Consider the following 27,007-nt stretch of genomic DNA (forward strand, 5'->3'; position numbering starts at 1 on the left):
TTGCAGTTCCCTCTGCCCGAAACGACCTTCCTATCCAGACAGTGGCCTGGTTACTCCCTCTTCCCGTTCCAAGAGGCTGCCCTACCCCAAACAGCCCTGCTACTTCCCTCCATCCTTTTATCCTGGTTTATTTTTCTTCATAACACCTATCACTACCTTACACTGTAAGATTATAGGTATTTATTGTCTGTCTCTGCAGTGTGAAATGCAGACTCCACAAAGGCAAGGACCTTTGTACACGGCTGTATCCTCAGGGGCTAGAATGACCCCGGGCACATAGGAGCACCGAGACCTCATGTAAGTCACCTCCTCTCCCCATGCCTCCAACATCTCATCAGTGAAATGGATGTGGAGGATTCGTGCTACTGTTGAAAGCTCCTTCCAGCTCAGGGTATAGGGTTTTATACCCCCAGGAAAGGAACATAGGTTTTCAAAAAAAGAAAGAAAGAAAAAGAAAAAAAAAAGGAAACCAAACAGCCAAGGGCCCCCCGAAGGCTACTCCCTTCCCCACAGAGTCAGACGTGCCTTAAGCCTCGCAGTGGGGCCTGGGATTTCAATTCCTAGGTAATCGGAATTAGGTTCGCTTGTCTGGGACAGCAGCACCTCACCTCCCTCGCCAGAAAAAAGGAAGGACCCTGCACAGTCCAAGGCTGGGCTGCGCGGCGGAGGAGGGAAAGATCAACAGATGGATCTCCATGCCCCGCCCACCTGTTGGCCCCCGGAGCAGTGCCAGGTGTTGCCGGAGGAGGCTAATAACATCACCCCTGAGATCACCTGGTATACACCACCAAAGCAATCTGGAAAACCGTGCACCCTAGCAGATGGGCAAAAGTCTCTACCCCATGCTAGTCCCAGGCGCCAAGAGCCATTAAAGGCTTTCCCTACGGTAAACAAATTGCCCCGACCTCATTCTTTTTTTTTTTTATCTTAATTGGAGTATAATTGCTTTACAATGGTGTATTAGTTTTTGCTTTATAACAAAATGAATCAGTTATACATATACATATGTTCCCATATCCCCTCCCTTTTGCGTCTCCCTCCCTCCCACCCTCCCTATCCCACCCCTCTAGGTGGTTACAAAGCAGCACCGAGCTGATCTCCCTGTGCCATGCGGCTGCTTCCCACTAGCTATCTATTTTACGTTTGGTAGTGTATATATGTCCCTGCCACTCTCTCGCTTTGTCACAGCTTACCCTTCCCCCTCCCCATATCCTCAAGTCCATTCTCTAGTAGGTCTGTGTCTTTATTCCTGTCTTACCCCTAGGTTCTTCATGACATTCTTTTTCTTAAATTCCATATATATGTGTTAGCATACGGTATTTGTCTTTCTCTTTCTGACTTACTTCACTCTGTATGACAGACTCTAGGTCTATCCACCTCATTACAAATAGCTCAATTTTGTTTCTTTTTATGGCTGAGTAATATTCCATTGTATATATGTGCCACATCTTCTTTATCCACTCATCCGATGATGGACACTTAGGTTGTTTCCATCTCCGGGCTATTGTACATAGAGCTGCAATGAACATTTTGGTACATGACTCTCTTTGAATTATGGTGTTCTCAGGGTATATGCCCAGTAGTGGGATTGCTGGGTCATATGGTAGTTCTATTTGTAGTTTTTTAAGGAACCTCCATACTGTTCTCCATAGTGGCTGTACCAATTCACATTCCCACCAGCAGTGCAAGAGTGTTCCTTTTTTTCCACACCAGGACCTCAGTCTTGAGCTCAGGGCAGATGTCCGGCAATCAGGAGACTGCGGAGTGGCCAAGGTTCTGGTGTGGATGAGGTCCAGGGTATTTACAGGGTCTCAGCTGCCTCATTTCTTTGTTACCTATTAAAAGGTCCTACATCTTAAAAATTAAATCCATAAGCTCTGCCTGTTTATCAGCTGTGTGACCCTGAACTGTGATGTCACCTCAGCTCTCCAAAGGAGCCTCTGTTTTTCCATCTATAAAATGGGGATAATGATACGTATTCACAGGGCTTCTGGCAGCAAGGAATCAGGCACTTGTGCAGAGTGCTTAGCCCTGTGCCTGGCACACAGTAAAATGCAGTAGATGGTGGCTGTTTTATTTCTTGTTTCAGGACTTGGTCCAAACTCCTTGGACTATTTTTCCAAAGAGTCTATTAACTGGGTCCCAAGAACAAGGCACTGGAAAGCAGAGCTGGTTCCTGTTCTGGTTCTGACATTAACGAGCAAGGTGACCCTGAGGGAAGACACAGAAATTTTCCAGGATCCTTGGCCAAGAGGGAGGTTAGATGCTCAAAAAGCCACTGACACCCGATCCCTGGGATGGCTGCACACACAGGTCCCCTCCTCCAGGTAGTGATGACGTACCTGCCTCTTAGCCAGAGATTCTCCACACTCAAAACTCTCTAAACACATCCACGCAGAGGAACAGTATTTAGCCATAAAAAGGAATGAAGTGCTGACGGCCACTACGACATGGACGAACCCAGAAAACATGATGCTAAGTAAAAGGAGACAGACACAGAGGCCACACGTGTTATATGATTCCATTTAAATGAAATATCCAGAAAAGGAAAATCTACAGAGACAGAAGGTAGATTAGTGGGTGCCCGGGGATGGCGGGGAACAGGAGGGATGGGAGTGACTGCCAGTAAGTACAGGGCTTCCTTCTGGGGTGATGAAAGTGCTCTGGAATTAGACAGTGGAGATGGTTGCCCAACCTTGTGAATATACTAAACACCACTGAACTGTACACATAAAAGTGGTGAATTATATGTCAATAAAAATAATAAGTTTTTTGGGCTTCCCTGGTGGCACAGTGGTTGAGAGTCCGCCTGCTGATGCAGGGGACACAGGTTTGTGCCCCGGTCCGGGAAGATCCCACATGCCGCGGAGCGGCTGGGCCTGTGAGCCATGGCTGCTGGGCCCGCGTGTCCGGAGCCTGTGCTCCGCAACGGGAGAGGCCACAGCAGTGAGAGGCCCTCGTACCGCAAAAATAAAATAAAATAAATAATAATAAATTTAAAAAATAATCTCTCCAATATCAGTCTATTTTACTCAGTATAGAAGCCAAAGTCTTGACTCAGGCTCAGGGGCCACCTGATTCATAAACGTCCCTTTTCTGAACTCTTGTGCCCTCCTCTCCTACCACTCTCCCACCTCCTTCCCTCTGTTCCAGCCCCGCTTGCCTCCACGATTATTCCTTTTTGGGGCAGCACGGTCCTGCCTCAGGGCCTCTCACTCTTCCCTCTCCCTGGTCAGGCCCCTGACCACCATTAGGTTAAGACTCAAGTATCACCTTCTCAGTGAAGGCTCTTATCATCCCTTTTTTTGTTGTTGTTTGTTTTTTGGGGGTTTTTTTTGGCTGCGCTGTGCAGCAATGGGGGATCCTAGTTCCCTGACCAGGGATCGAACCCGTGCCCCCTGCAGTGGAAGCACAGAGTCTTAACCACTGGACCGCCAGGGAAGTCCCATGATCATCCTATTTAAAAACTGCAAGCCCTCCCTATCACTCTCACCAGAACCTCTTCTTCCCATAGCACTTATGACAGTTTAGCATACTATATATTTATCATGCCTGGTGTGCATTATCTGTCTCTCCCAGTTAGAATGAATGAACACCCTATGAGCGTGCGGATTATTGTCTTTAGTATTCACTGCTCTATCATCAGTGCCTAGGACAGCACCTGGATCATGGCAGATACCCAGGAAATGTTTGTGGGTGGGTGGATGGATGGGTGGGTAGACAGGTGGATGGAGAGGTAGGTAGATGGATGGGTAGGCAGGTGGATGGATTTGCCCAAGGGCGAGAAAGCACACACTCAAGGGTGTCTCTTCAGCAACAGAGAAAATCAGGCCTCAGGCATCTCACCACCAGAATATCCCAGCTCCACTGGCCCAACTGATAGGGTGGCTGCTGGCAGCACAGGAAGCGCATTAAGAGGGAAAAGCATCGTGTGGCCCCCGTCAGATCCACATCATCCGCTTCTCCAGGAAGCAGAGGTCACTCATTCATCCATCAGTTATTAATTGGGCACCTACTGTGCACCAGGCACTGTGTGAGGCAGCCTTGGAGATCCTGAGACACATGGTCTAGTGGGGAACATATATGCATCAGGGTCTCTCTAGCACGAGTGTCTGCAAGAGTGTGGAGGTGGCCGGGGAGCTGGGGTTTGCTACAGCCTTATAAAGGGTGAGGGTCCAGGATGCGAAAAATCCTTCGCAAACAAGGAAGACTACCGCCCACCTCTAAGTGCTAAAAGAGCCTCCCCCCATGCTGAGAAATGGGGCAAATGACAGAACCAACTTCCCCAGCCCAACCCCTAAAACTCTGCCATCTCTCCATGAGGACATCTGTTCCTTCTGCCTGGTCGGCATCCACCCTTGTTGCTGGTAACAACACATCAGTTTTCCTGTGGAGAGCTGAACCTCCCCCAACCTCAGTCCATGAGCTTCAGCCACAGATGAACTGCCCATACCGGACCCGACCCCAATCTCCAAAGAAGCCACATGACCCAGGTCTGGCCAATCCAAGCATCCCTGCTCCCTGGCCCCAGTGATTCAGGGACAAGCATGCAGCCAACCACAACTAATGAGACTCAAACCCACAGCTTTGCAGGAACTAATGGGAAAAGAGGATGGTTACTGCGGTTACTGAGATGACAGAATCAACTGTAATCACATGGCGAGTTCCCATCTGACAAAGAAACCACATGGAGAAAGCAGAGCTGGGAGACAGAGGAGGAATTATACCCAAAATTATCGCTGGAGCACTTAGGTCCAGCCACAACCGAAACCCCAGTCATGCTTAAAACCAGCACCTTCCTAGACTTTTCAGTTTTGTGACTCAAAAATCTCCCCTTTGTTGTCTTTTTTTTGCGGTACGCGGGCCTCTCACTGTTGTGGCCTCTCCCGTTGCGGAGCACAGGCTCCGGACGCGCAGGCTCAGTGGCCATGGCTCACGGGCCCAGCCGCTCCGCGGTATGTGGGATCTTCCAGGACCAGGGCACGAACCCGTGTCCCCTGCATCGGCAGGCGGACTCTCAACCACTGCGCCACCAGGGAAGCCCTCCCTTTTGTTTGTTTACTCTAGTGGACCTACGTTAGGTTTCTGCCACTTGCAAGATAGTTCCTGACTAATACAGTTTATTCAAATCTTCTGTCCATTCATTTAGTCAGTCATTCCTCTACATACACCTAGTGAGTGGGTACCATTTGCCAAGTCCTCTATGTTCTAGGGATACAAGCAAAAAAAGACAAGGTCCATGTATGTTCTGGTCAGCAGAGAACTGCACAACAGGTAATTAGCGTATGGAATGATAATTATTCTAAAGAAGGGACGGACATACAAGGCACAGAGAAGGCAAGAAGCTCACAAATCTTCCAAGAGAGCAAATGTTAAATACTGACAGGGATGCTATTTTAGGAAAGTGCACTAGGTGGACATGAGGACATGATAAATGCCAGGCTCTATATTCCAGAAAAACAGTCCCATCAATCCTGCCACATGGCATCCCCATTCCTGCCTGACCTCCCCAGGCCTCTGTCTTCCATCACACCTACCAGTGGGTAAACACCACATCATCCTTGAAGTGCAGGAATTCACCAGTGGAAAGCACACGCAAACACCTTCCAAGGGAACCAAAGGCCACATATTTTATCCTAATGTAGTCAGAGGTTTCAGTGTCTCGGTCAGGGCCAAGGTCCCCGACTGACCCCTGGGCTCATCTGTTTCATGCCAAACAGCTGAACCAACACCGTCTCTGGAAGCCCATCATCACCCAAAAACTTAATGGCAAATTCAAGGTCAAGAAAAGCCAGTCCCACTCTTAAGCATCTCTTGCTGTGGCCTCCTAATGGAAGCCAGGGCAGAAGATGATATTGGAAGGGTTAGCAGTGTGGGTGACAAGCTGGAAACTGCAGGTTTTGTCAGAGGATCTGATGTACAGAGCAAAGGGTTACGGGGAAAGGGGGAAAGGTCCCCTTCGTCCTAAGTGTAACACAACCCACCGACTAAACCTTATTGCCTGACCCTTCTGACTGCAGATCTTTTCCTATTTTAAAAAATACAATCCAAATGCCTTGAATTTCTGTGTGACTTGCTATCACTTGCATAAAAGTAAAGTAAATGAAAGAGATGTTTAAGTTTGATTACATTTATTGCATATAGTCAATGTTATGCTGGTATACATGCAGGCTCTCTCTGGAAATACACAAAAGAAATCGGTATGGAGAGGGAAGCTAGGTGATGGAGGTCTGCGGAGAAAAAGAGCAGTGCCTTTCACTACAGACTGGTGGCTCTCAACTGGGGGACATTTGGCAATGTTTGGAGACAATCAAAAATTGATTGTCATGGGCTTCCCTGGTGGCGCAGTGCTTGAGAATCTGCCTGCTAATGCAGGGGACACGGGTTCGAGCCGTGGTCTGGGAGGATCCCACATGCCGCGGAGCAACTGGGCCCGTGAGCCACAACTACTGAGCCTGCGCGTCTGGAGCCTGTGCTCCGCAACAAGAGAGGCCGCGATAGTGAGAGGCCCGCGCACTGCGATGAAGAGTGGCCCCCGCTTGCCACAACTAGATAAAGCCCTCGCACAGAAACAAAGACCCAACACAGCAAAAATAAATAAATTAATTAATTAATAAACTCCTACCCGCCCCCCCCAAAAAACTGATTGTCATAACTGGGGAGGTGGCGGGGGGGAGGTACCACTTGGCATCTAGTGGGTAGAGGCCAGGGATGCTGCTAAGCATCCTACAATGCACAGGACAGCACCACAACAAAGACACAATGAATTATTGGGTCCCAAATGTCAGCAGCGCTGGGGTTGAGAAACTCAGCTGCAGACCCTCTTTGGAACAGCTTTAACTATTTTTACCATGCGAATGCATTACTTTCTGTTTTTAAATTTAAATGTATCATATATACAATAAGGACTATTTAGCAGCTGTATTTAATACATAGAGACTATTTAACAGTTTTAAAAAAATAGAACGAACATCCTCTATACCATCCAGTCTTATATTTTTACTTTTGAAAAAAACCAAGAGAGTCGCTAAGGACCTGAGGAAAGCTGGAGAGACTGGAGTATGAAAAGAATCAGGCAGCAGACCCTTCCAGCCTGGAACGCTGGAGGGGAGCTGGAGGGGATCTTAGGGAACACAGAATCTCAGAACAGCTAAGAGATGTCGTTGCTTGGGCCAACTCCAGTCAATTGGCAGCGGTCACCTGGAGGGTTGCTTGAACGTAACTCCGTGGGAGGGAGCACCACGACAGACCGGGGGTGTCTGCTGTGGTATGCGGGTGGGGGAGGGCAGGGCCCGAATGTCACATCCCTGGGGCCTAACCCCTTCATCTTTCACGCTCAAAAACCCAGAGGCAGGGAGGTGAAATGACCGCTGCAGGTCACACCATGAGCTGGCAGGAGAACTCAGCAGGGGTCCTGACTCTCAGCAAAACATTCCATTCCTCTAAGCCAGGGCTCAGCCAACTATGGCCTGTGGTCTACCCATCTGTGTCTGGGCCCATGAGCTTAGGATGGATTTTATATTTTTAAAGGATCAAAAAAAACAAAATATTTCATGACACATGAAGAGTGTAAAAAATTCAGATTTCAGTGTCTATAAAGTAATTTTTACAGGAACACGGCCACACCCATTCATTCCGTGTTATCCACAGCCGCTCCTGCACTACACCGGCAGAGATGAGCAGTTGCAACAGAGATCGCACGGCTCAGAACACCCAAAATATTCGCTAGCTGGTCCTATACAGAAAATGTTTGCTTACTCCTCCTTTTCCCCAGCATTTCTCAAACTTTAATGTGCATACTAATCACCCAGGGGGAGATTGCTAATACTCAGGTCTGTCTTAGCCTGGTCTGGGGTGAGGCCTGAGAATCTGCATTTCTAATAAGCAACCCTGTGATGCCGGTGCTGCTGGTCCATGGGCCCCACTGTTGAGGACAAAGTGTGGATCCCAAACCAAGAGCATCAGCAGCACCTGGGAACATGTTAGAAATGCAAATGCTCAGGGCCCACCTAGACCGACTGGATCTGAAACTCTGAGTGGGGCCCAGTGAGCTGCATTTTATTAACAAGCCCTCCAGGTGACTGGGAGGCCCACACAAGTTTGAGCATCACTGATTTCCACCACACTGCCTTGTGTGCGGGTTAAGACTCTGCGAGACATTAAGCTGAGCCTAACAAAATCCAGTGTCAGAATGGATACACTTTGACAAACACTGAAAAGGCAGAAGTTTCCTTCAACATTCCACCTGCAACTCGGCTGTGATGAAGCGGATGGTAGCCTAACAGAAAATTCTGTTTCTAATTTATGAAAATGTGTGGTTTTAGTCATAGGAACTTCCCATAAGAATATATATTTGCCAACATAGCTAAATAATACTTATTAGCACAACATTTTTTAAAAAGAATGACATAGTTAATAATACAAAGACAGAGAGAAAAAATAAACATGGCGGGGGGCATGATCTGAAGTCCTCCATAACCATGCTCAACTGTCAACTGAGCTTAAAGGGTTTCCACAGTCCATACTGTCTCCTGGTTTGGGGCCAGCTTTGGAAAATAGTTAACTCACACTACTGTCTTTAAACTTTTCAAAGTTGGCCAGCTAGGGATAGACCCATTACAGTACCCCAAGACATGCATATGGGAACATCCAGGGCAGTGTGGGTCATAACTGCAAAGAAAAGGGACCAGCCTAAAAGGGCAGCAATGAGAGATGGGTTAAGTCAACTATAGCACATCCATGCTCTGGACAGGCATACATCATTAAAACAGACGAAGCAGATCTGAATGCATGAACTGAGAGGTTACATATCAAGTCCAAAGGTCTAGAACACCATGTAAGTATGAGTCCATTTGAATATATTACAAATATTTAAAAAATATCTATATGCATAATTTTTTTCCCTAAAAAGACATACAAAACTGTCACTTTGGAGGAAAGGGACAGATGGAGGGGAGGACAATATACTTTTCATTTCATAACTTTCTGTACAGTTTGAATTTTTTTCAGTGAATGACAAATATTTGTTGAGCGCCTATTATGCACCATTTTAGGCACCAGGATACAGCAGTGAACAGAAGAAATCCCTGCCCTCCTGGAGCTGACATTCTAGTGGAGAGAGGCAGACAATTCATGAAATAATAAGTGACTTTCAGAGTATGTTTGGCATTGCCACTTGAAGTGTGGTCCACAGGTCACTGCCAATCCACAGTTTGTGACCAGATGACAGTAGATAAGGAGCTGATACCGTAATGTAGCTCAACTATGGCACCAAGCACGCATGTAGTTCACTGACATTTTTTTTTCTTAGCAAGACTTTCTCAGGACTTCCCTGGTGGCGCAGGGGTTAAGAATCCACCTGCCAATGCAGGGAACATGGGTTCAAGCCCCGGTCTGGGAAGATCCCGCATGCCGTGGAGCAACTAAGCCTGTGCACCACAACTACTGAGCCTGCACTCTGGAGCCTGCGAGCCACAACTACTGAAGCCCGGGCGCCTAGAGCCTGTGCTCCACCACAAGAGAAGCCACCACAATGAGAAGCCCACGCACCACAACGAAGAGTAGCCCCCGCTTGCCGCGACTAGAGAAAGCCCGCATGGAGCAACGAAGACCCAACGCAGCCAAAAATAGAATTAATTAATTAATTAAAAAAAAAAAAACTTTCTCAATGAAGGAAGCAGACAGCAGAAGTTTACAGTCCACCACAAACTTCTCATGTTATCGTGAACCTGTAACCAACAGTTCCTGAACTAGCTACTTTGAGTATCCCTGGGCTGGAAGTTGTAAATGCTGTGAATAAAACAAAAGGTGGGAGTAGCACTATTAAAAAGGAGTGGTTGGAGAAGGCCTTGTTGACTTGCTGAAACAGTGACTTCTGAAGAATATTTAGGCATGACAACACAGTAAAACATCAAACAATGTGGGCCAGGATAAACTTGGCTTCACTCACCAGGAAAGGTGTGCAGACCCAGGTGAAGGTCCCCACGGCGGCCAGGTAGGCAGATTTCTTCAGCACCTTCAGCTCCTCCTGCCTGATGGCCAGTACCTTGTCTTTGAATGCCAGCTCCCAGGCGTAAAGCTTTAGCACTTTGATCCCATTGAGAATTTCATTCATCAGCTTAATCCGATTGTCTTTGCTCTTCATGTGGGCCACCTTCGAAGAGAGGAGCAGTCAATACCACACCTGGGGGCTGGCTGCTCACTTCTGGCCCTGGCATCAGACCAACACTCAACAACCCCACCTATTAAAAATGGGCCGTCCTAGGGGTGGGAAAGCTGGCCTGCAATCCCTATGGACCCTAACTCTTGACCCTGAGAGCACTCCAAGGGATTCTTTTTTCAAGGGAAAAAAAACTGCTTCGAATCACATTAAATTTGACATCAGAGAAACCTCTTAAATTCGGAAGGGAGGAAGAGAGGCAAGAAAAACCTTACAGGTATCCAGGGAGGAAGGGGCACATGCCCTACTCTGCTGATCTAAATCGAGAGATGATATTTTTTTTCTTCCATTTTCTTATTTTCTTTATTGCTTTTCAGGCAGTACATGGTTGTTAAAATACTGAAGTGTTTCTGTACCAGCCAGCACTGGTTCTGACCACTTGGGTGCCCATGCTGCACAGCTGTTAATTTTTTTTTTTTTTCGGTACGCGGGCCTCTCACTGTCGTGGCCTCTCCCATTGCGGAGCACAGGCTCCGGACACGCAGGCTCAGCGGCCATGGCTCACGGGCCCAGCCGCTCTGCGGCATGTGGGATCTTCCCGGACCGGGGCACGAACCCATGTCCCCCGCATCAGCAGGCGGACTCCCAACCACTGCGCCACCAGAGAAGCCCAGTTATTAAATATTTTTAATGCCACCTGGCACTTTCCTTACGCCAGGCACTTTTCTAAGCTTTTCAAGTGCATTTAGTCCTGCTCACGAGAAGCCTATTATTAAGTGTTATGTCATTCCTGGGTCACAGAAGAGGACAGTTTAAGCAACATGAGGTCAAAGCCAGAGACTGAAGCCATTTCAGAGGTGGGCCGTTCAGGGAAGAGGCTAAGAGGCGACACAGCCCCATGCCCCTCCCACGCCTCTCCTCCCTCCTCCCCAAACCTCATTCCAACAGCCCCACGTCCTGCAACTCTTCTCTCCTTCGGCATCACCAGCGCGGCCAAGCTCTCTCATTTGAAATTCCACAGGCACATCATAAATAGCCATCAGTGGGGGAGCAGAGGAATGAACTCTGGCCTGTCTCTGTTAGGAACCATCAGGCACGAGTTCAAGACAATGAAGTCAGACCACATGGCATGCTGCAGAAAGATCCCCCAGGCATGGCGTCGGACGATAAAATCACTCTGCCAAACGGGCCTCTTTGTGTTAAAATATATATGGTGATAACACCACGACACACACACACATATACACACCAAGCCTAACTATATAGTCAGTCCGATCTCTATATAAACACATAAAAAGTTCTAGAAGGATTTGCTTCAATGTGTTCACCGTGGTTAAGAGGACAGGGAAGAGGGGCTTCCCTGGTGGCGCAGTGGTTAAGAACCCGCCTGCCAATGCAGGGGATACGGGTTTGAACTCTGGTCCGGGAAGATCCCACATGCCGTGGAGCAACTAAGCGCATGCACCACAACTACTGAGCTTGTGCTCTAGAGCCCGCAAGCCACGACTACTGAGCCCATGTGCCGCAACTACTGAAGCCCGCGCGCCTAGAGCCCGTGCTCCGCAATGAGAGAGGCCACCGCAATGAGAAGCCCACGCACCGCAAGGAAGAGTAGCCCCTGCTCGCCGCAACTAGAGAAAGCCTGCGTGCAGTAACGAAGACCCAACACAGCCAAAAATAAATAAATAAATAAAATTAATTAAAAAAAAAAAAAAGAGGACAGGGAAGGGGACATGCCCTTTTAATCTATACACTTTTATACTACTTGAACTTTCTTTTATAATGAAAAGGCATTCACTCTGTTACTTGAGTATTTAAAAACTTTAAAAATACGAAGTATCTCTGAAAATAAGGAGTTTAACCCTGCGACCAGCATAAGGAAATGGGGAGAAAAGCAAGGGGTGATTTTTGCTCAGCTCTTGAAAATGCACACACACAGAAAGGAATACACCCATGGGAAATAAGGAATCTCTTGGAGGGTCACAGATGGGACTTCAGTCACTGGCCCATGAGGTCTAACTATTTCGGGAGCTCTCAACCTCAGCGACCCAATGTAATAACCTGGGAAGCTTTAAAAACTCCCAATGCCCAGGTCTCACCCATATTAGATGAATCAGAATCTCCGGAATTGGGCCTAGGCATCAGTATTTGTTAAAACTCCCCAGGGGGTTCCCACAGGCAGACAAGGCTGAGACCCCCAAGGCCTGTGCAGAAGGAACTCAACTAACACCCAAGTGGAAAGGCCTTAGGCAGGGGTGCAGCTTGGAGCCCGGTGCAGACACACCCCCTACCTGGTAGGTCTTGGTCTTCATGGCCATCACTGCATTGAGGGGAACCATGAAGATCATCACAGCCACTCCAGCCAGAACGGAGGGGCCCAGGTTCTATGGAAGGAACAAGAACAAAGGCCTTAGCACGGGGCTTCCACGGGCTGAGCCACCCAGTGTAGCCGCATGACTTTTCAGATTTATCCGGGAGCATCCCTTGGGGTCCCACAAACCCTGTAAGAATGTTCAAGGCCACAATCCTTTATCCGAAACCCTTGGGACCAGATTGAGTTTTGCAAATGAGAACTTAAAGATTTCAGAAAGGTAACAGGATGTGGAGCAGAAAACAGTGAACACGGCCCACCTGACGGCTTATCTTGTTCAAAGGTCCTTGGCTGGCGCCTGGGTGCTTGGATTTTGGGAGGGTTCCCACTATTCTCAGAACTGATAAGAGTGACTCACTGCGCCTAAACTGTTTGCATGAACAATATGGCTTCTGCTGATTAACCCCTTTTCCCTCTGGGAGTCGGACGTTTGGTCTGTGCCAGGCAGAGGCTGCCGGTGTGACCAGCCCCCAGTAAAAAGCCCGGGCACAGGGTCTCTCCTGGGCTCCCCTGGCTGGTACGTTCCACGTGTGCTGCTACAACTGTCACAACTTGGTGCTGGGGAATTCAGTGCATCCTGTGTGACTCCAGGCGGAGAGGACTCTGGGAAGCTTGTCCTTGGTTCCCTCCTAACTTTGCTAATGTTGCTGTAATAAATGAGAGCTATGAGTCCTCCTAGCAAATCACGAACCTGGTGGGGTCTCGGGGACCCCTGACACAGGTAGATATGCCTGTATATCGCACCTCCACAGGGCCCTGGCACAGTGCTCCAGAAGCAAATGCAATGGTTTTTTTCAGTAGCAAAATAGGAATATTCCCACGAGAGGGATAATCAAAATTATAAATCGCACATCAGTTCAAGTCAAGCCTTGCCACCAAATAAGTTAAGAAACACTTTCAATTTTCAGAGCTCCTTGATTTGGGGACTTGTAGATAAGATCCTGTACACTGTTCTATCATCGCATTTGCAGATAAGGAAACTGCATCTCAGAAAGGTTAAGTGGTCATGACTGAGACAAGATACAGATCAACATTTTTCAACTTCCAAGTTACACAAATAAAAAGAGACAGCCTACGAAGTCCATCCAGTGCACACTTGCTTAGCTGAGACAGATGGAACTAAAGGGTAAGCGTGTTAGTCCCTTCCAAGGAGTCACCCTCGGGGTCTCCAGTCCTAGTTACCAAAAAAATGCTGCTACCGCTTGTTTCTGTGATGGATCTCTGCCCAGTGAAGATTAATCCACCTCTAAGCATGAAGGTGATTTCTACCAACAATCTAAAGCATTGGGAGTCAATTCTGAGAGCAAATCATAGGAACTAAAAGACACCAAGCACGTCGCTGTACCATGTACTGTTCAGGGAACACTACCGGCGCTAATTTATTCAATCATCCCAACATCACTATGATGAGGTTCCCTTATTATCACCAGTTTACAGACGAGAACACCAAGGCTTAGAGACGTTAAGTAATAAGGTCTGGAAGAGGCAGGATCTGAACCTAGGCAGCCTGATTTCAGAGCCACGCTGTCCCCCATCATCTTATGTCGTGTTCTTTTTTTTTTTTTTTTTTTTTTTCCTTTTGCGGTATGCGGGCCTCTCACTGTTGTGGCCTCCCCCGTCGCGGAGCACAGGCTCCGGACGCGCAGGCTCCGGACGCGCAGGCTCAGCGGCCATGGCTCACGGGCCCAGCCGCTCCGCGGCATATGGGATCCTCCCAGACCGGGGCACGAACCCGTATCCCCTGCATCGGCAGGCGGACTCTCAACCACTTGCGCCACCAGGGAGGCCCTGTCGTGTTCTTGATTGTCAAATAGAGAAATCCTGCTTTTGGTCTAAAGCAGCGGTTCCCAACCAGGGAGGACTATTCCCCCAGGGGACATCTGGCAACATCTGGAGACTGTCACAAGCGGTGGTGGGAGTGTGGGGGAGGGGAGGTGGTGTGTTATTGGGATCTAATGGAGAGAGGCCAGGGATGCGGCTAAACATCCTACAATGCACAGGACAGCCCTCAACAAGGAAGAATTATCCGGCCCCAGATATCATTAACACATTCAGCAACTCTCATCTAAAATAAAGCAATTTTGTAGTGGATCACAAATCAACCCTGAAGGCAATTCTAAAAGAAGTGTTCTATGGCAGCACTTTCTGGGGAAGTAGATGCCCCAAGACATCTGCTAGATGGAAGAAGTCCATCTAACTGAGAGGGAAAAAGAATCAGTGGAAGCTGCATTTGTCACAGCCTTGAAGTTTGGGTGGGATTCCATCAGTAGGGAGGAAAGAGGAAAGGGAATTCCTGGTGGAAGGAAAGACACGTGCAAAGGCCCAAGGGGAGAACAGGATAAGGCACATATTAGGCTATAAGCATCTTTGCTTGTCATCTTTATATTTTGGGAACTGCCCCTCCCCATGTGGAAGGGCTGTCAATCACACCTCCACCCCTTCCACAATGAGAGAGATCATGTGACCCAGGGTGGCCCATCAGAGAACCCTGCCTATTTCACAGTGATTGGTTCAGGGATGTGAATAGGACTGTGCCGAGCCAATCAGAGCGCCCCCTGGGACCCGGCTGAGACAAAGAGGAATGCAAAAAGGAATCTCTTTTCTCTGGCACCACTATCTGTGAAGATGATATAAGCCCAACACTATGGAAGCCATTTGAAGAAATCCCACTGAGAATGAAGTCAACTCAGAGAAACACAAGGCTAAGAAATGATGAAAGTATGAGACTGAATTCTTACAGCACTGCTTGAACTCCTGGATCCATCCCTACCTGAAGCCAGACCCTGGACTTTTCAGTTATATGCACCCATAAAATTCCCTTTATTTGCTTATATTACTCTAAGATGCATTTCTATCCCCTGCAACCAAGAGACTCTTAACCAACATAATTTGGGACTTGTGAATAAATGAGTTTGGTTAGCATTTGGGAGGATACAGAGGGAGAAATACAATGTATATGTTATAGGGTTGTTAATTACATACACTGTCAAGAAGAGACAAATGCAAATGAACACCATGCCACCCTAGAGAACATAACCCAACAACTGAAGAAAGTAATAAAATATCCAGGAACTGGCTGACAGGCCAGAAAATAAAATGTGAATGACAGCAAGAAGTGCCAGTGAGCTACAGAGGATCTTATCACTGACACCCACTCGCTTGCCCCCAATGCCCACACAGGGAGGCCCCTCCCCACGCGCCACGGGAATGACATCAAACACACACCAGCCACAGGAGGTAGAGGGCAAGGATGACTTGCAGAGGGGCTGACCAGATCATGTTAATGTACGTGGCCAGGTCCATGAACCTCTGGGCGTCCACAGACATGAGGTTGACGATCTCCCCGACAGTGGACGATTTTCTGGCTGAATTGGTGATCACCAGGGCCTGGAGACAAAGGAGAGGGAAAAGAGGGTGAGTGTGACAGGCGACAGCCCAGCGCCCTCCCTCCAGGCCCACGTGGAGGAAGGAGACAGCTCAACAGTCGAGAGGCCACTGCTCTTTTCTCCTCTCCTGGTGGCTTATCTGCCTTCCCAGCCCATGTGTCTCATCACAAAAGCCCACTCTCTTATCGACAGCACTCACTGCCTCCCCGTCCTGAGCTCTTCAGTATGGAAGGGACCTCAGAGGTCGCCTAAACCAGGGCTTCACACACTTGAGTGTGTACGCACCCCCAGGGAGTTCGTTACGATGCAGTTTCTGATTTCATAGGACTGGAATAGGGACTCTGCATTTCTAACAAGCCCCCAGGAGATGCTGACGCTGCTGGTCCCCAGATCACCCTGAAGGACCAAGGTCTCAGCCAGGGTTTCTCATCCTTGGCATTACTGACATTTGAGGCTAATTCTCTGAGGGCCCGTCCTGTGCATTTCAGGATGTCCGGCAGCATCCCTGGCTTCCACCCGCTAGATGCCCCCACCCCCAGCCATAACAATCAAAAACGTCTCCAGGCATCGCCAAACATGCTCTGGAGGGACACATTCATCCTGGCTCTCGATGGTTTCACGCTGTCACCTGGGGAGCTTTAGAAATACTGATGCCTGGGCCCCACCCTGAGAGATCATGACTTAGTTGGCTGGGGTGTAGCCTGGTCCTTGGAAGTTTCTGAAGCTCTCTGGGTGAGTCTAACTTGCAGACAGGGCTGAGAGCCAACGATCAAGTCCATCTTTCCTGACTACCTGCTGAATAGTCTCTTCTTAACCCACGTGGCCCAGAGGCTAAGAAATGAAGGGACCGAGCAGGTGATCCAGGTCCTTTAAGGCTGCCCGTGCCCAGATACCTGCTCAGTATCTGTCACCCAAGGAACACACCATCTGCTCAGTTCAGATGGAGAGCTAGAACACACTCACACACAGACTGTTAGCAGCAGAGCACGGATTCAAACCTGGATCTCCCCAAATCAAGTGCCATCTAAGAAATTCAATTACCCTCAGCTGACCCCAGGGCTCCCGGACACACCACAGGCTCGCCCTTGGGATCAGCTTTGCTAAGCTCTCAGGCCTGACGGTCACTCCCTGCCGCCCGCGGCCACTCAGGCCACCATCATGCCACTGGTCCAGAAGCTGGGCCTGAGAGGTGACCCGGCCAAGCCCCCAGGGGTTCCGCGGGCCCACCTTCCGGTACACAGCCCCGACGACGGCGGTCTTGATCCGCATGCCGCTGACGAAGCAGATGTGGAAGTACTGGTGCAGCACGAGGGTCTGCAGGCAGGCGCTGATGAACAGCAGCGCCGTGTAGAAGTAGCCCTGCCAGTCTGGGGCCTTCCTGTCGTTCACGAAGCTGATGAGCAACCTGTGGGGCAGCAGGGACAGAGCCCCACGTGAAAGACCGCGAAACGCGTGCGCGTGGGGACAAGTCCTCTGGCTTCCGCGGGTGACCTTCTCCTGAGCCAGGCAAGGCAGGCACTCTCAACGCCAGTTTTATGGACGGGAAGCCCAACCCACGTGGCGATGCCCATGCCGGGGCGGCGGTGGGGGGGGCGGGTAGTAATCACGGCAGGGCGCGCAGCCCCGGGCTTCTCGCATTGATCTCTGCCTCATCACCCAAAAGTGACCAAGTAGAGAGCACAAGGGGCAGAGGGAGGGAAAAAGAACGAACATGTGGCACCAAAGAGACAGACAGAAGCAGGGAGGGAGGGACGTAAACAGAGAGATGACCTCCTTTCTGGGTTTAGGTTGCAGCTTTCACGCAATCTGACATTTCCCTGCTTTTGGTTTCCCAAGATAATCCTCTATCTTCCCCCTTTTGGCTTCAGGGGAGCCTGGTAAGGTTTCTGTTACTTGCAACCAACATGGCCTTAATTAAGATGGTTGTATTAAAGCAAAGCATCAGGCAAAGCAGGTAAGGATGTAGAGGCCTGGCCCTGTGCCCTCGGGAGCATGCCACGTGACCCTAAGGGAGGGTGAAGGGTGTTGCAGGTGTAAGGTCAAGGACGTGAAGAGCTGCCCGGCTGAGAGGGAAGAGGCCTTACTTTAAGATCTCTGGGCCGGTAAACATCATCAGGTCGTGCACAGCCTTGAACAAGAAGCTCATGAGGAAGTAGGGCCCAAAGGTCTTGTATAACACCTTGAACAGGGACGGGTTCCAATCCTTCTGGGGGGACTTGACAATCAAAGCCTCGGCCTCCTCGTTCACATCCACCTTGGAACTCCCTTTTGGCTTGGCGGGATCCTTGGAGGAGTACACGATCTTTACCGGCTGTCTGGAACACAAGGAGCAAGGAGCAGTTGTGGGGTCTGCCAGGCACTCAGCCCACCGGCCAGGAGAGGGCCGGAGAAGGCCCCCACAACAGGGAGGCCTAGCCAAAGAAAACCAGTCGCTGCAGAGAAGCAGCTTAGCACGGTGACTCTGACCACAGACTCAGGATCCTGGCCAGCTGTGTGACTTTAGGCAAGTGCCTTAACCTCTCTAGGCCTTAGTTTCCTCATCTGTACAATGGGGAAATAGTAGGACCTACCTCACCTATACATGACTTAATATATGTAAAAGGCACAGAAAAGTGCCAACCCCAAAATGACCTACAGATTCAGTGCAATCTCTATCAGAATCCCAGCTGGCTCTTAATAGAAGTGGAGAAGCTAATCCTAAAATTCATATGGAAACTCAAGGGATCCAAAATAGCCAAAACAATCTTGAAAAAGAAAAGCAAAGTTGGCGAATTCACATTTCCTGACTTCAAAACTTACTATGAAACAACCATAATCAAGACAGGCATGAGGTTGAGCATATACAGAGATCAATGCAACAGAATTAAAAATCCAGAAATAAACCTGATTGATTTTGATGAGGTTGCCAAGGCCGTTCAATGGGAAAAGAATAGTTTTTTCAACAAATGGTGTTGGGAAACTATAGATAGCTACAGGCAAAAGAGTGAGTTGGACCCTTACTTCACACCATATACAAAAATTAACTCGAATTGGATGAAAGATCTGACATAGAGCTAAAACTATAAAATTCTTGGAAGGCAACAGAGGGGGCAAAACTTTAGGACCCTGGATTTAGCAATGGATTCTTAAATACGACCCCAAAAGCACAAGCAACAAAAGAAAAAATAAACTGAACTTCAAAATAAAAAACTTTTGTGCTTCAAAGGACACCACCAAGAAAGCGAAAAGACAACCCACAAAATGGGAGGAAGTATTTGCAAATCAAAACTCTGATAAGGGACCTGTAACTAGAGCAAAGAAAGAACTCTTACAACTCAATAAGAAAAAGACAACCCAACCATAAAAGGCGCAAAGAAGACATGTGAACGGCGTAAACACATGTAATGTTGCTTAATTAACATCTTAAGTCATCAGGGAAATGCAAATCAACACCAGGATGAAATACTGCTTCACACCCGCTAGGACGGTTATCATCAAAAAGTCAGATAACAACAAGGTCTGCAAGGATGTTGAGAAATCGGAACCCTCATACATGCCCCTGTGAAGTCCCCTCCCACTTGTAATAGGATATTGCAGAAATGATGAAGAGAGAGTGTCACTCCCAAGATTAGGTTGCAGAAAACACTGTGGCTTCTTTCTTGCCCTCTCATGGATCATTCACTCTGGGCAAAGCCAAATGCTGGGTCAAGAGGATACTCCACCAGCCTCCTGGAGAAGCCCCCATGGTGAGACCTTGCCAACAGCCAGCACAGTCTTACCAACCATGTGCAACATGGAGGCAGATTCACGGCCCCGGTCAAGGATTCAGAGGACTGCAGCCATGACAGACCCTGAGCCAAAACTACCCAGCTAGACCCATCCCAAACCCCTGACCCAGAGACCCTGTGTGACACAGTAAATGTTCATTCTTATTTAAAGCTGCTATGTTTGGGGGTGACCTGTTATGCAGCAACACATACAGCTTCCCTCTCCCAAAATGCAGTCAAAGCAACATCCTCAAAAGGCCAAACGTGGGCTCCATCCCTGAAATGTGCACCCAAGCTTCATCCCCATCGTCCACCCGACACAATCGTCCGCTGCATGAGCTCACTGAACATCGTTTAATCACAGGGGATTCCTGCCTCTCCCATCTAAGCCACATCTGACCATTTGGACCAACTGAAACGCCCTCCTGGAGACCACAGCCTCCCAGCCTGCCTGGGCTCCCTCCTCCGTCCCCACTCCAAACCGTGGGCACTGGTCTGGGCTCTGTCAAGCCCGTATCCTTCCCCTCGATGCTCCTCACCCCAGGAGAGGACCAGAAACATGGGAATCATCCCTGAACCCCTCTCCTCCAAGCTCCCAGCTCCAGTCAGGCACGTGTTGTGTCCATCCCACTCCCGGGATGTGTGCAGTCATCCATCCACGTTTTCCATCACCACAGCCTCTGACCCACGCAAGTGACCATCGCCGGGGCCTCCTCCCCACTCCCCCCATTTCCTTCCACTCTCGTTCCCTAACAACCAAGTCCCTGCACGGCAGCCAGTGGGATCCTCCTGAAGCGCATCACCCCAACCTCAACTCCACTGCTGGCCTCCCACTGCATCCAGAATAAAATCTAAACTCTGGGTGAAGTTGTAGAATTTCCTATGGCTGCTGCAACAAATTAACACAAACTCAATGGCTTGAAACAACACAAATTTAACATCTCATAGTTGTGGAGGTCAGAAATCTAAGGTGGCTCCATGTATCTCTAGGACCTGTCAGCTGTGGAAATCTCCCTTCCTAGTCATGGAAGAGTACATTCTTGTTTATTGGCAAAGCAGTCATTATTTAACTCGTATCAGATTCTGACTGGCACAAGTAACATTCTTCACTTCAAAAACCTGGAGGGTACTGGGTTATTGGGCAAACATCTAACTACTGTTCAAATGTTTCTAGGAAGCTGAACTAATTGTTCCAATGAATGATGGAAAATATAACAAAATATCAAGATATCCAAAGCAATATGGATGAAGTCTTATTTAGCATCCTTTAGTACACTGCCAACTGTCATTTTAAATCTCAAGTATGGTATTTAAATGGAGACTAAAGGAGTGCTTCCTTGCTATATAAATAAAATGCTTGATTTGTACAGATTAAAAAAAAAAAGAAAAAAGAAATCTAAGGTGGGCCTGCAGGATCCATGGGAGAATCTGTTTCCTCCTTTTCCAGCTTCTAGAAGATGCTTACAGGGACTTCCCTGGTAGCACAATGGTTAAGAATCTGCCTGCCAATGCAGGGAACATGGGTTCAGTCCCTGGTCCGGGAAGACCTCACATGCTGTGGAGCAACTAAGCCCACGCGCCACAACTACTGAGCCTGCGCTCTAGAGCCCGTGAGCCACAACTACTGAGCCCGCGTGCCACAACTACTGAAGCCCGCACGCCACAACTACTGAGCCCATGCGCTGCAACTACTGAGCCCGCATGCTGCAACTACTTAAGCCTGTGCACCTAGAGCCCACGCTCCACAACAAGAGAATCCACCACAACGAGAAACCCGTGCACTGCAACAGAGTAGCCCCCGCTCACCAAAACCAGAGAAAGCCTGCACGCAGCAACGAAGACCCAACGCAGCCAAAAAAAAAAAAAAAAGAAAAAAAAAAGCAGCCCACACACCTGGGCACGTGGCCCCTGCCTCCACCTTCCAAGCCAGCCGCTCAGTATCTTCTCCCTCTCACCGCCTGTCTCCTCCTTATAAGGACCCTCGTGATTATGACATCAGGCCCACCCCAATAACCCAGAATAGTCTCCCATCTCAAAATCCTGAACTGAATCACACCTGCAAAGTCCCTTTGCCATGTAACATATTCACAGGTTCTGGGGATCAGGATGTGGACATCATTTTTTTTGGGGGGGGGTCATTCCACCAACCACAGAGGATTATTTCTGTTTTTCGTGGTGTCAGTGTCACTGGGTAAGCTCTTTCCCTGCTCACTTTACTGACTTCCCCTGAAGCTGGGATTCTGGCGAGGATTTTAGTATGATTTCATTCAGCACACACATGCCCTCTTGGAAAGGAGGACAAGAAGGCAGGACAGGGGGGCAGGGAGTGGCTGAGTCGCTCCCCCCTCCGCATTCATCTTCTGCACCACGTCCTAAGCTGGGCCCTGGCCCTGGGCCTGCCTGGGCTGCCACTGATCCAGACTGTTTTCTGTGGCCAGGAGACGGGCGGCCAAAGGGCCAGGGAGAAGGTCTCAGGAGGGCAGAGAGGAGGAAGGCTCAGGCCTGGGGGGAAGGGGTCTAGAGAAGTGGAAGGGACCAGCTACGGCCAAGTCAGGAGAGAAAAAATACCCAGTGAACAAGAGCCCTCCAAGGGAAGCCAGCGCTCCTGGAGGGTGAGGAAGAAAGCAGGGCACCTGAATGGTCTGGCTGGGAAAGAAAGGAAAGTTGGAGAGGGAAGGTCTGAGTCAGAAGAAAACTGCTCAGGACAGGGGAACAGGAAGGGGTGGGGAAGCTGGAGGCTGGGAAGAAAAAGGAACTTGCTTACCCAGGGGATTTCGATATGGGCAAAGGTGCCCATTGCTCTCTCCTCCACGAATGCCCTGCTCTGGGCCGGGCCCTGGGGAGAGCCCCACCATCGAGCAGCCCCGTGAGAGAAACGATTAGCTGTGTGAGGGGGACTATCATGGTGGCTTCCTGGAGGAGGGGACATCAAAGCTGAGACCTGCATGATGAGGGATCGAGTCCACTTGGGGAGGGAAAGGGTGCGCTAGGCAGGGGGAACAGGATGAGCAAGGCCTGGAACTAAGGGATTTTGAAAAGAGGTGAGGCAGCCCTTCCAAGAACCTCAAGTAACCAGAGCAGGGCTGAGAGAGCAGACTGGGCGGTGCGTGAACCAACCAAAGGGCCATGAGGAGCTACTGCAGGCTTTGTTTGTAATTTGTTAAACAAATAAGATCTCTAATGTTGAGGCAAAGGCAAAAATCTCAAACTTATAAAGATCATAGCTCAATTAAAACTAAATTTTCTGGATGTACTCTGAGCACTGTCTTTGATCCATAACACCCAGTATAACACAGAAGGGCAGATTTGACCTACAACTGCAGAGAATGGATTTTACATCCTTAACTCACATTTTCATTCTCCTTAGAGCTCACAATATACGGGATAACAGTTCTGGAAACCACAGATGGGCATGGCAGTCACCTCCCCACTCCCACCCCTCCAGCCCTGCAAGGAAGGTATAGCCCTGGCAGGGTTCTGACTGTGTTGAGCACAAATACAAATGACTCAAGATCATCCTTTCCCTTTTTGTTGTTGTTGTCATAGAGTGCTTTTTGTTTCTCAAAAACAGGCTGTCAAGGGGGTTTCTCACCCTCTGATGTCACAATGACTGCGCCAGAAACCAGACCCTCTTTGAGTACAGGACCATCCCAAAGGAACAAGATCCTACCAGGCATCCATGTAGGTGAAGAGCCTGCCTAAAATCACCTAAATCTATGGGGGGTTTTGTTTGTTTATTTGTTTGTTTTTGCCACCACCGAGGGCTTGTGGGATCTTAGTTCCCCGACCAGGGATCGAACCCACGCCCCCTGCAGTGGAAGCGCAGAATCTTAACAATTGAACAGACAGGGAAGTCCCAAAATCACCTAAATCTACACTCTCAACTCCAGCTTTGGCCTAAATCCATACACAGAGTGTATTTTTTTTTTGCAAGTTTAAATATACCTCGATTTTTTTCAGAAATGCAGTCAGTGTGCAAATTAAGTTCTGTTCAGAAATTTGCCAAGCATGAGTCACCACTTTGCAAAAACTCGTCCACGAGGGTGATGATGGTTCTGATCTCCACAACCGCAAGACTGGGTCGGTGAGGATTTGCCGCTGCCACAGAGAAGGCTCCACTTATGAGCACTCAGCGATTCTTCATTCTCTATTCTAGCATGTACCTGCGCGTTTACACACAGACATACATGGATGACGTTTTATTACAAATCCCTTGCCTTTTAGTTTTCTGTTAAAGTTGAGCAAGAACACTTTGTTGATTTTTAAAGTAAGATACATGAGTGGGTTATTTTTATATATTTCCTTAAAGTACATTTAAGGAGGTGTTACAATATCTTTATTACTCAAGGGGGTAATGGGTCTGAAAGGCTGGGAACCATAGCTTAACACCTGTATTTTGGAGCATTTTGTTTTCTTTGTTTTTGTTTGTTATTTGCTGTTTGCACTCCTTTATGAAATAGACACAATTAAGTAAAATGGTCACCTTTTCTTTAAACATTACTGCTTTTTTATATATTGCTTTATTGGAGTATAACTGATGTAAAATCAAGTTCACACAATTGAAGTGTACAATTTGATGAGTTCTGACATATTTACACACCTGTCAGACCATCAGGGAAACCAAGATAATGAACACGCCCATCACCCCCAAAGAGCTCTCCTCTCTGTAATTTCTCCTCCCATCTCACTACCTCCCCCTACCTCAGGCAACCACTGATCTGATTTCTGTCACTACAGACTTGCTTTCATTTTCTGGAATTGTATATAAATGGAATCACCTAGTATGTACTGTTGCCTGGCTTCGTTCACTCAGCATAATAATTTAAAGATTTTCATGTGGCTGAGTGTACCAATAGTTCATTCTGTTGTTTTGCTCAGAAGTGTTCCCTTGCATGGCTACACCGTGATTTGCACATCTATTCACTTGTTAATGCTTGTCTGGGTTACTTCCAGCTTTGGCCATCACACATAAAGCTGCTATGAACATCCCTGTAAAAGTTTATGAACATATGTCTTCAGTTCTCTTGGGTGTACACCTAGGAGTAGAATGGTTGGGTGGTATCATAACTATTTAACTTTTTAAAAAAACTGCCCAAGTCTTTTCCAGAGCCGCCAAACCATTTTATAGTCATTCCAGCAGGAACCACAGTCCAAAATGGCTTTAACCTATGGGAGGCCATAAGTCGAGAAATTTCCACTCCATTTTGTTAAACTCAAAATCATCTAATGAAAACTCATGAGGTACTGGATTTTAAAACCCAAAGGTCAGGGGAGCAGGGGAAGCAGCTCAGACCTGACTCCCGAGAGGAGTCACTCAGGGGTGAGGAGAAGAACTGGGGGTGGGGGTGGGGAGGTTGAGACCGGAGGCCAAGAAGCCAAGGTAGCCCTCCTACCCAGGCCGAGGTCACCTGCTCCCCGGGAGCCCTGGGGCACCCAGCAGCCCAGAGCACAGGACTCTCCCCTCCCCACCCATGCCCACAGGGGTCACAGGGCCGGATGTGGCTCACGCCTCTGGGAACAGAGCCACTGACCCATCTGCCCCTACTCTCGCCCCACAAACCACCTTCCCCAGCACAGCCTAACTGGTTGATATAAAACAGAACTCTGGGCATGCCGCTGCCCTGTGTAAAACCCAGCAGTCTTCTCACCGCATTTGGGATCAACCCCTAAGCCAGTACCACAGCCTATGAGATCCCTGCAAACACTTTTCCTACTTTATCTCCTCCTGTTCTCCCCACCTCTCACTCCACTCAAGCCATACGGGGCCCCTTGCTGCTCCATAAGCATGCCACACTCACCTCTACCTCAGGACCTTTGCACTAGCTGTTCCCGTGAAATGGAAAGCCCTTTCCCCACATTTGCACGCAGCTCACTCCCTCCTTTGACACGAATCTCTGTTCAGAGAGGCCATCCCTGACCACCAAACCTGCATCAGCTCCCGCAGTTACTCTCACCCTCATCTCCCCATTTAATCTTGTCATCACACTAAGGCTCCTCAAAGTTTCTCAACAGCGTGTGTGACTCCCAACTCCCTGTGTCCCACACGGAATGTAAGTGGCACCAAACAAGGAGCCTGTCTATCTTGTTCCACTCTAAACCCCCAGGGCCTAAACTGCACTCAGCACATCAGCAGTAATCAACTGCATCTGCTGAACGAATCAACAAAGGGCCAGGCCCATGATGGACCTTTATGCTGTACGGCCAGTCCTCTTCCCACAAAGCCTCATTGCCAGCCCCTCCTATAACATCTGCAGCAACCGGCTCACTGGGTGAGCCCCAGGGGACAGCACGGTGGGCATCCCCTGCCACCCAACGTGGGAAGGAGACGGAGCCAAGCAGTCAGCGAGGCTTGGGGATGCAGCCTTCTCATCAGGAAGGGGGCTGCAGGTCAGGCCGAAGGGAACCAGAGACGGCACTTCTGCCTGAGAACCTCCAACTGGGTCACAGACATGGGACCCGGCCAGAGCCGTGTGTGCACAGAGCACCGGCCATCTCCTCACAACGCCCAACCACAGAGGCTCAAGCTCAATCCACCTCCCAAGGGACGACTTCTCCTCTGTCCGTGGCCACCCCGAACGGGCCACGGCACAGAGTCACAAGTCCTCTGCTGATGTCCTGGTGGCCAGCACAGATGTCCCACATTCCCATCCACAGCCTCGGCCTGAGTGAAGACCTGGAACTTGGGCGCTCCTGCAACAGGTGAGGAATCGGACCTAGAGCCTGGGCCTCTCTCCTGGGAGGCCAGCTGCTCTGTGGGGCCACACACCAGGCTGGGCTCTCGTCAACCAGCTCTCCAAGGTGGACAACAGGCCCAACCCCGTAACGACAACAGAAGTAATAACACCGTCCCCTGCCACCAAATCCCTCGTGATTTCTCTTCCGGCTCCTCTGGACGCAGGATGCGTCTTATGTCAATGTCATATCCTGGTTTAATCGGCAGCCGTTTCTCTTTCTCACTGGTGCATAAAATAATGATGCATCGCACAACTGATGACATCCTATATTTGATGAAATAAGGTATGTGCTGGGGAGGCCCTGGCCTGATTCCCCAAATAACCCGATGACAGAGCTCGGGGTTGGCATGCAGCTCTCATCGGCGAGAGTCTGAAATCCTGGACACCGAGAGTGAACCCTAATGTAAACCACAGACTCGGGGTGACAATGCTGCGTCAATGTGGGCTCACGGGTTGTCACCAATGTGCCCCTCCGATGGGGGATGCTGACAGCGGGGGAGGGGTGCACCTGTCTCTGCACCTTCTGCTCAGAACTGCTGTGAATCTAAAACTGCTCCAAAAAATAAAGGCTGTTGGAAAACAAAAATCCAGTACAGCCCAAATCACCGTCA

The 27,007-nt window shown here is 49.0% G+C and overlaps 1 protein-coding gene and 1 non-coding gene across 2 annotated transcripts in view; one reads left to right on the forward strand and one right to left on the reverse strand.

Moving 5' to 3' along the window:
• ABCC1 (ATP binding cassette subfamily C member 1) overlaps positions 1-27,007 on the reverse strand; it is a 136,090-nt gene that overhangs the window by 47,454 nt on the left and 61,629 nt on the right. Inside the window, exons 8-12 of the mRNA XM_060079349.1 lie at positions 18,001-18,231; positions 17,144-17,321; positions 15,756-15,917; positions 12,451-12,543; positions 9,950-10,153 (exon numbers count right to left, since the gene is read on the reverse strand). Of these exons, the coding sequence (XP_059935332.1) occupies positions 9,950-10,153; positions 12,451-12,543; positions 15,756-15,917; positions 17,144-17,321; positions 18,001-18,231 (868 nt within the window). The remainder of the gene's footprint in view (positions 1-9,949; positions 10,154-12,450; positions 12,544-15,755; positions 15,918-17,143; positions 17,322-18,000; positions 18,232-27,007) is intronic.
• Positions 20,637-20,767, forward strand: LOC132477171 (small nucleolar RNA SNORA24). The gene has a single exon (XR_009530196.1). It is a non-coding gene; the product is annotated as a small nucleolar RNA SNORA24 (small nucleolar RNA).

Source organism: Mesoplodon densirostris, chromosome 16, assembly GCF_025265405.1.
Source record: "Mesoplodon densirostris isolate mMesDen1 chromosome 16, mMesDen1 primary haplotype, whole genome shotgun sequence".
NCBI classification, from domain to species: Eukaryota; Metazoa; Chordata; class Mammalia; order Artiodactyla; family Ziphiidae; genus Mesoplodon; species Mesoplodon densirostris.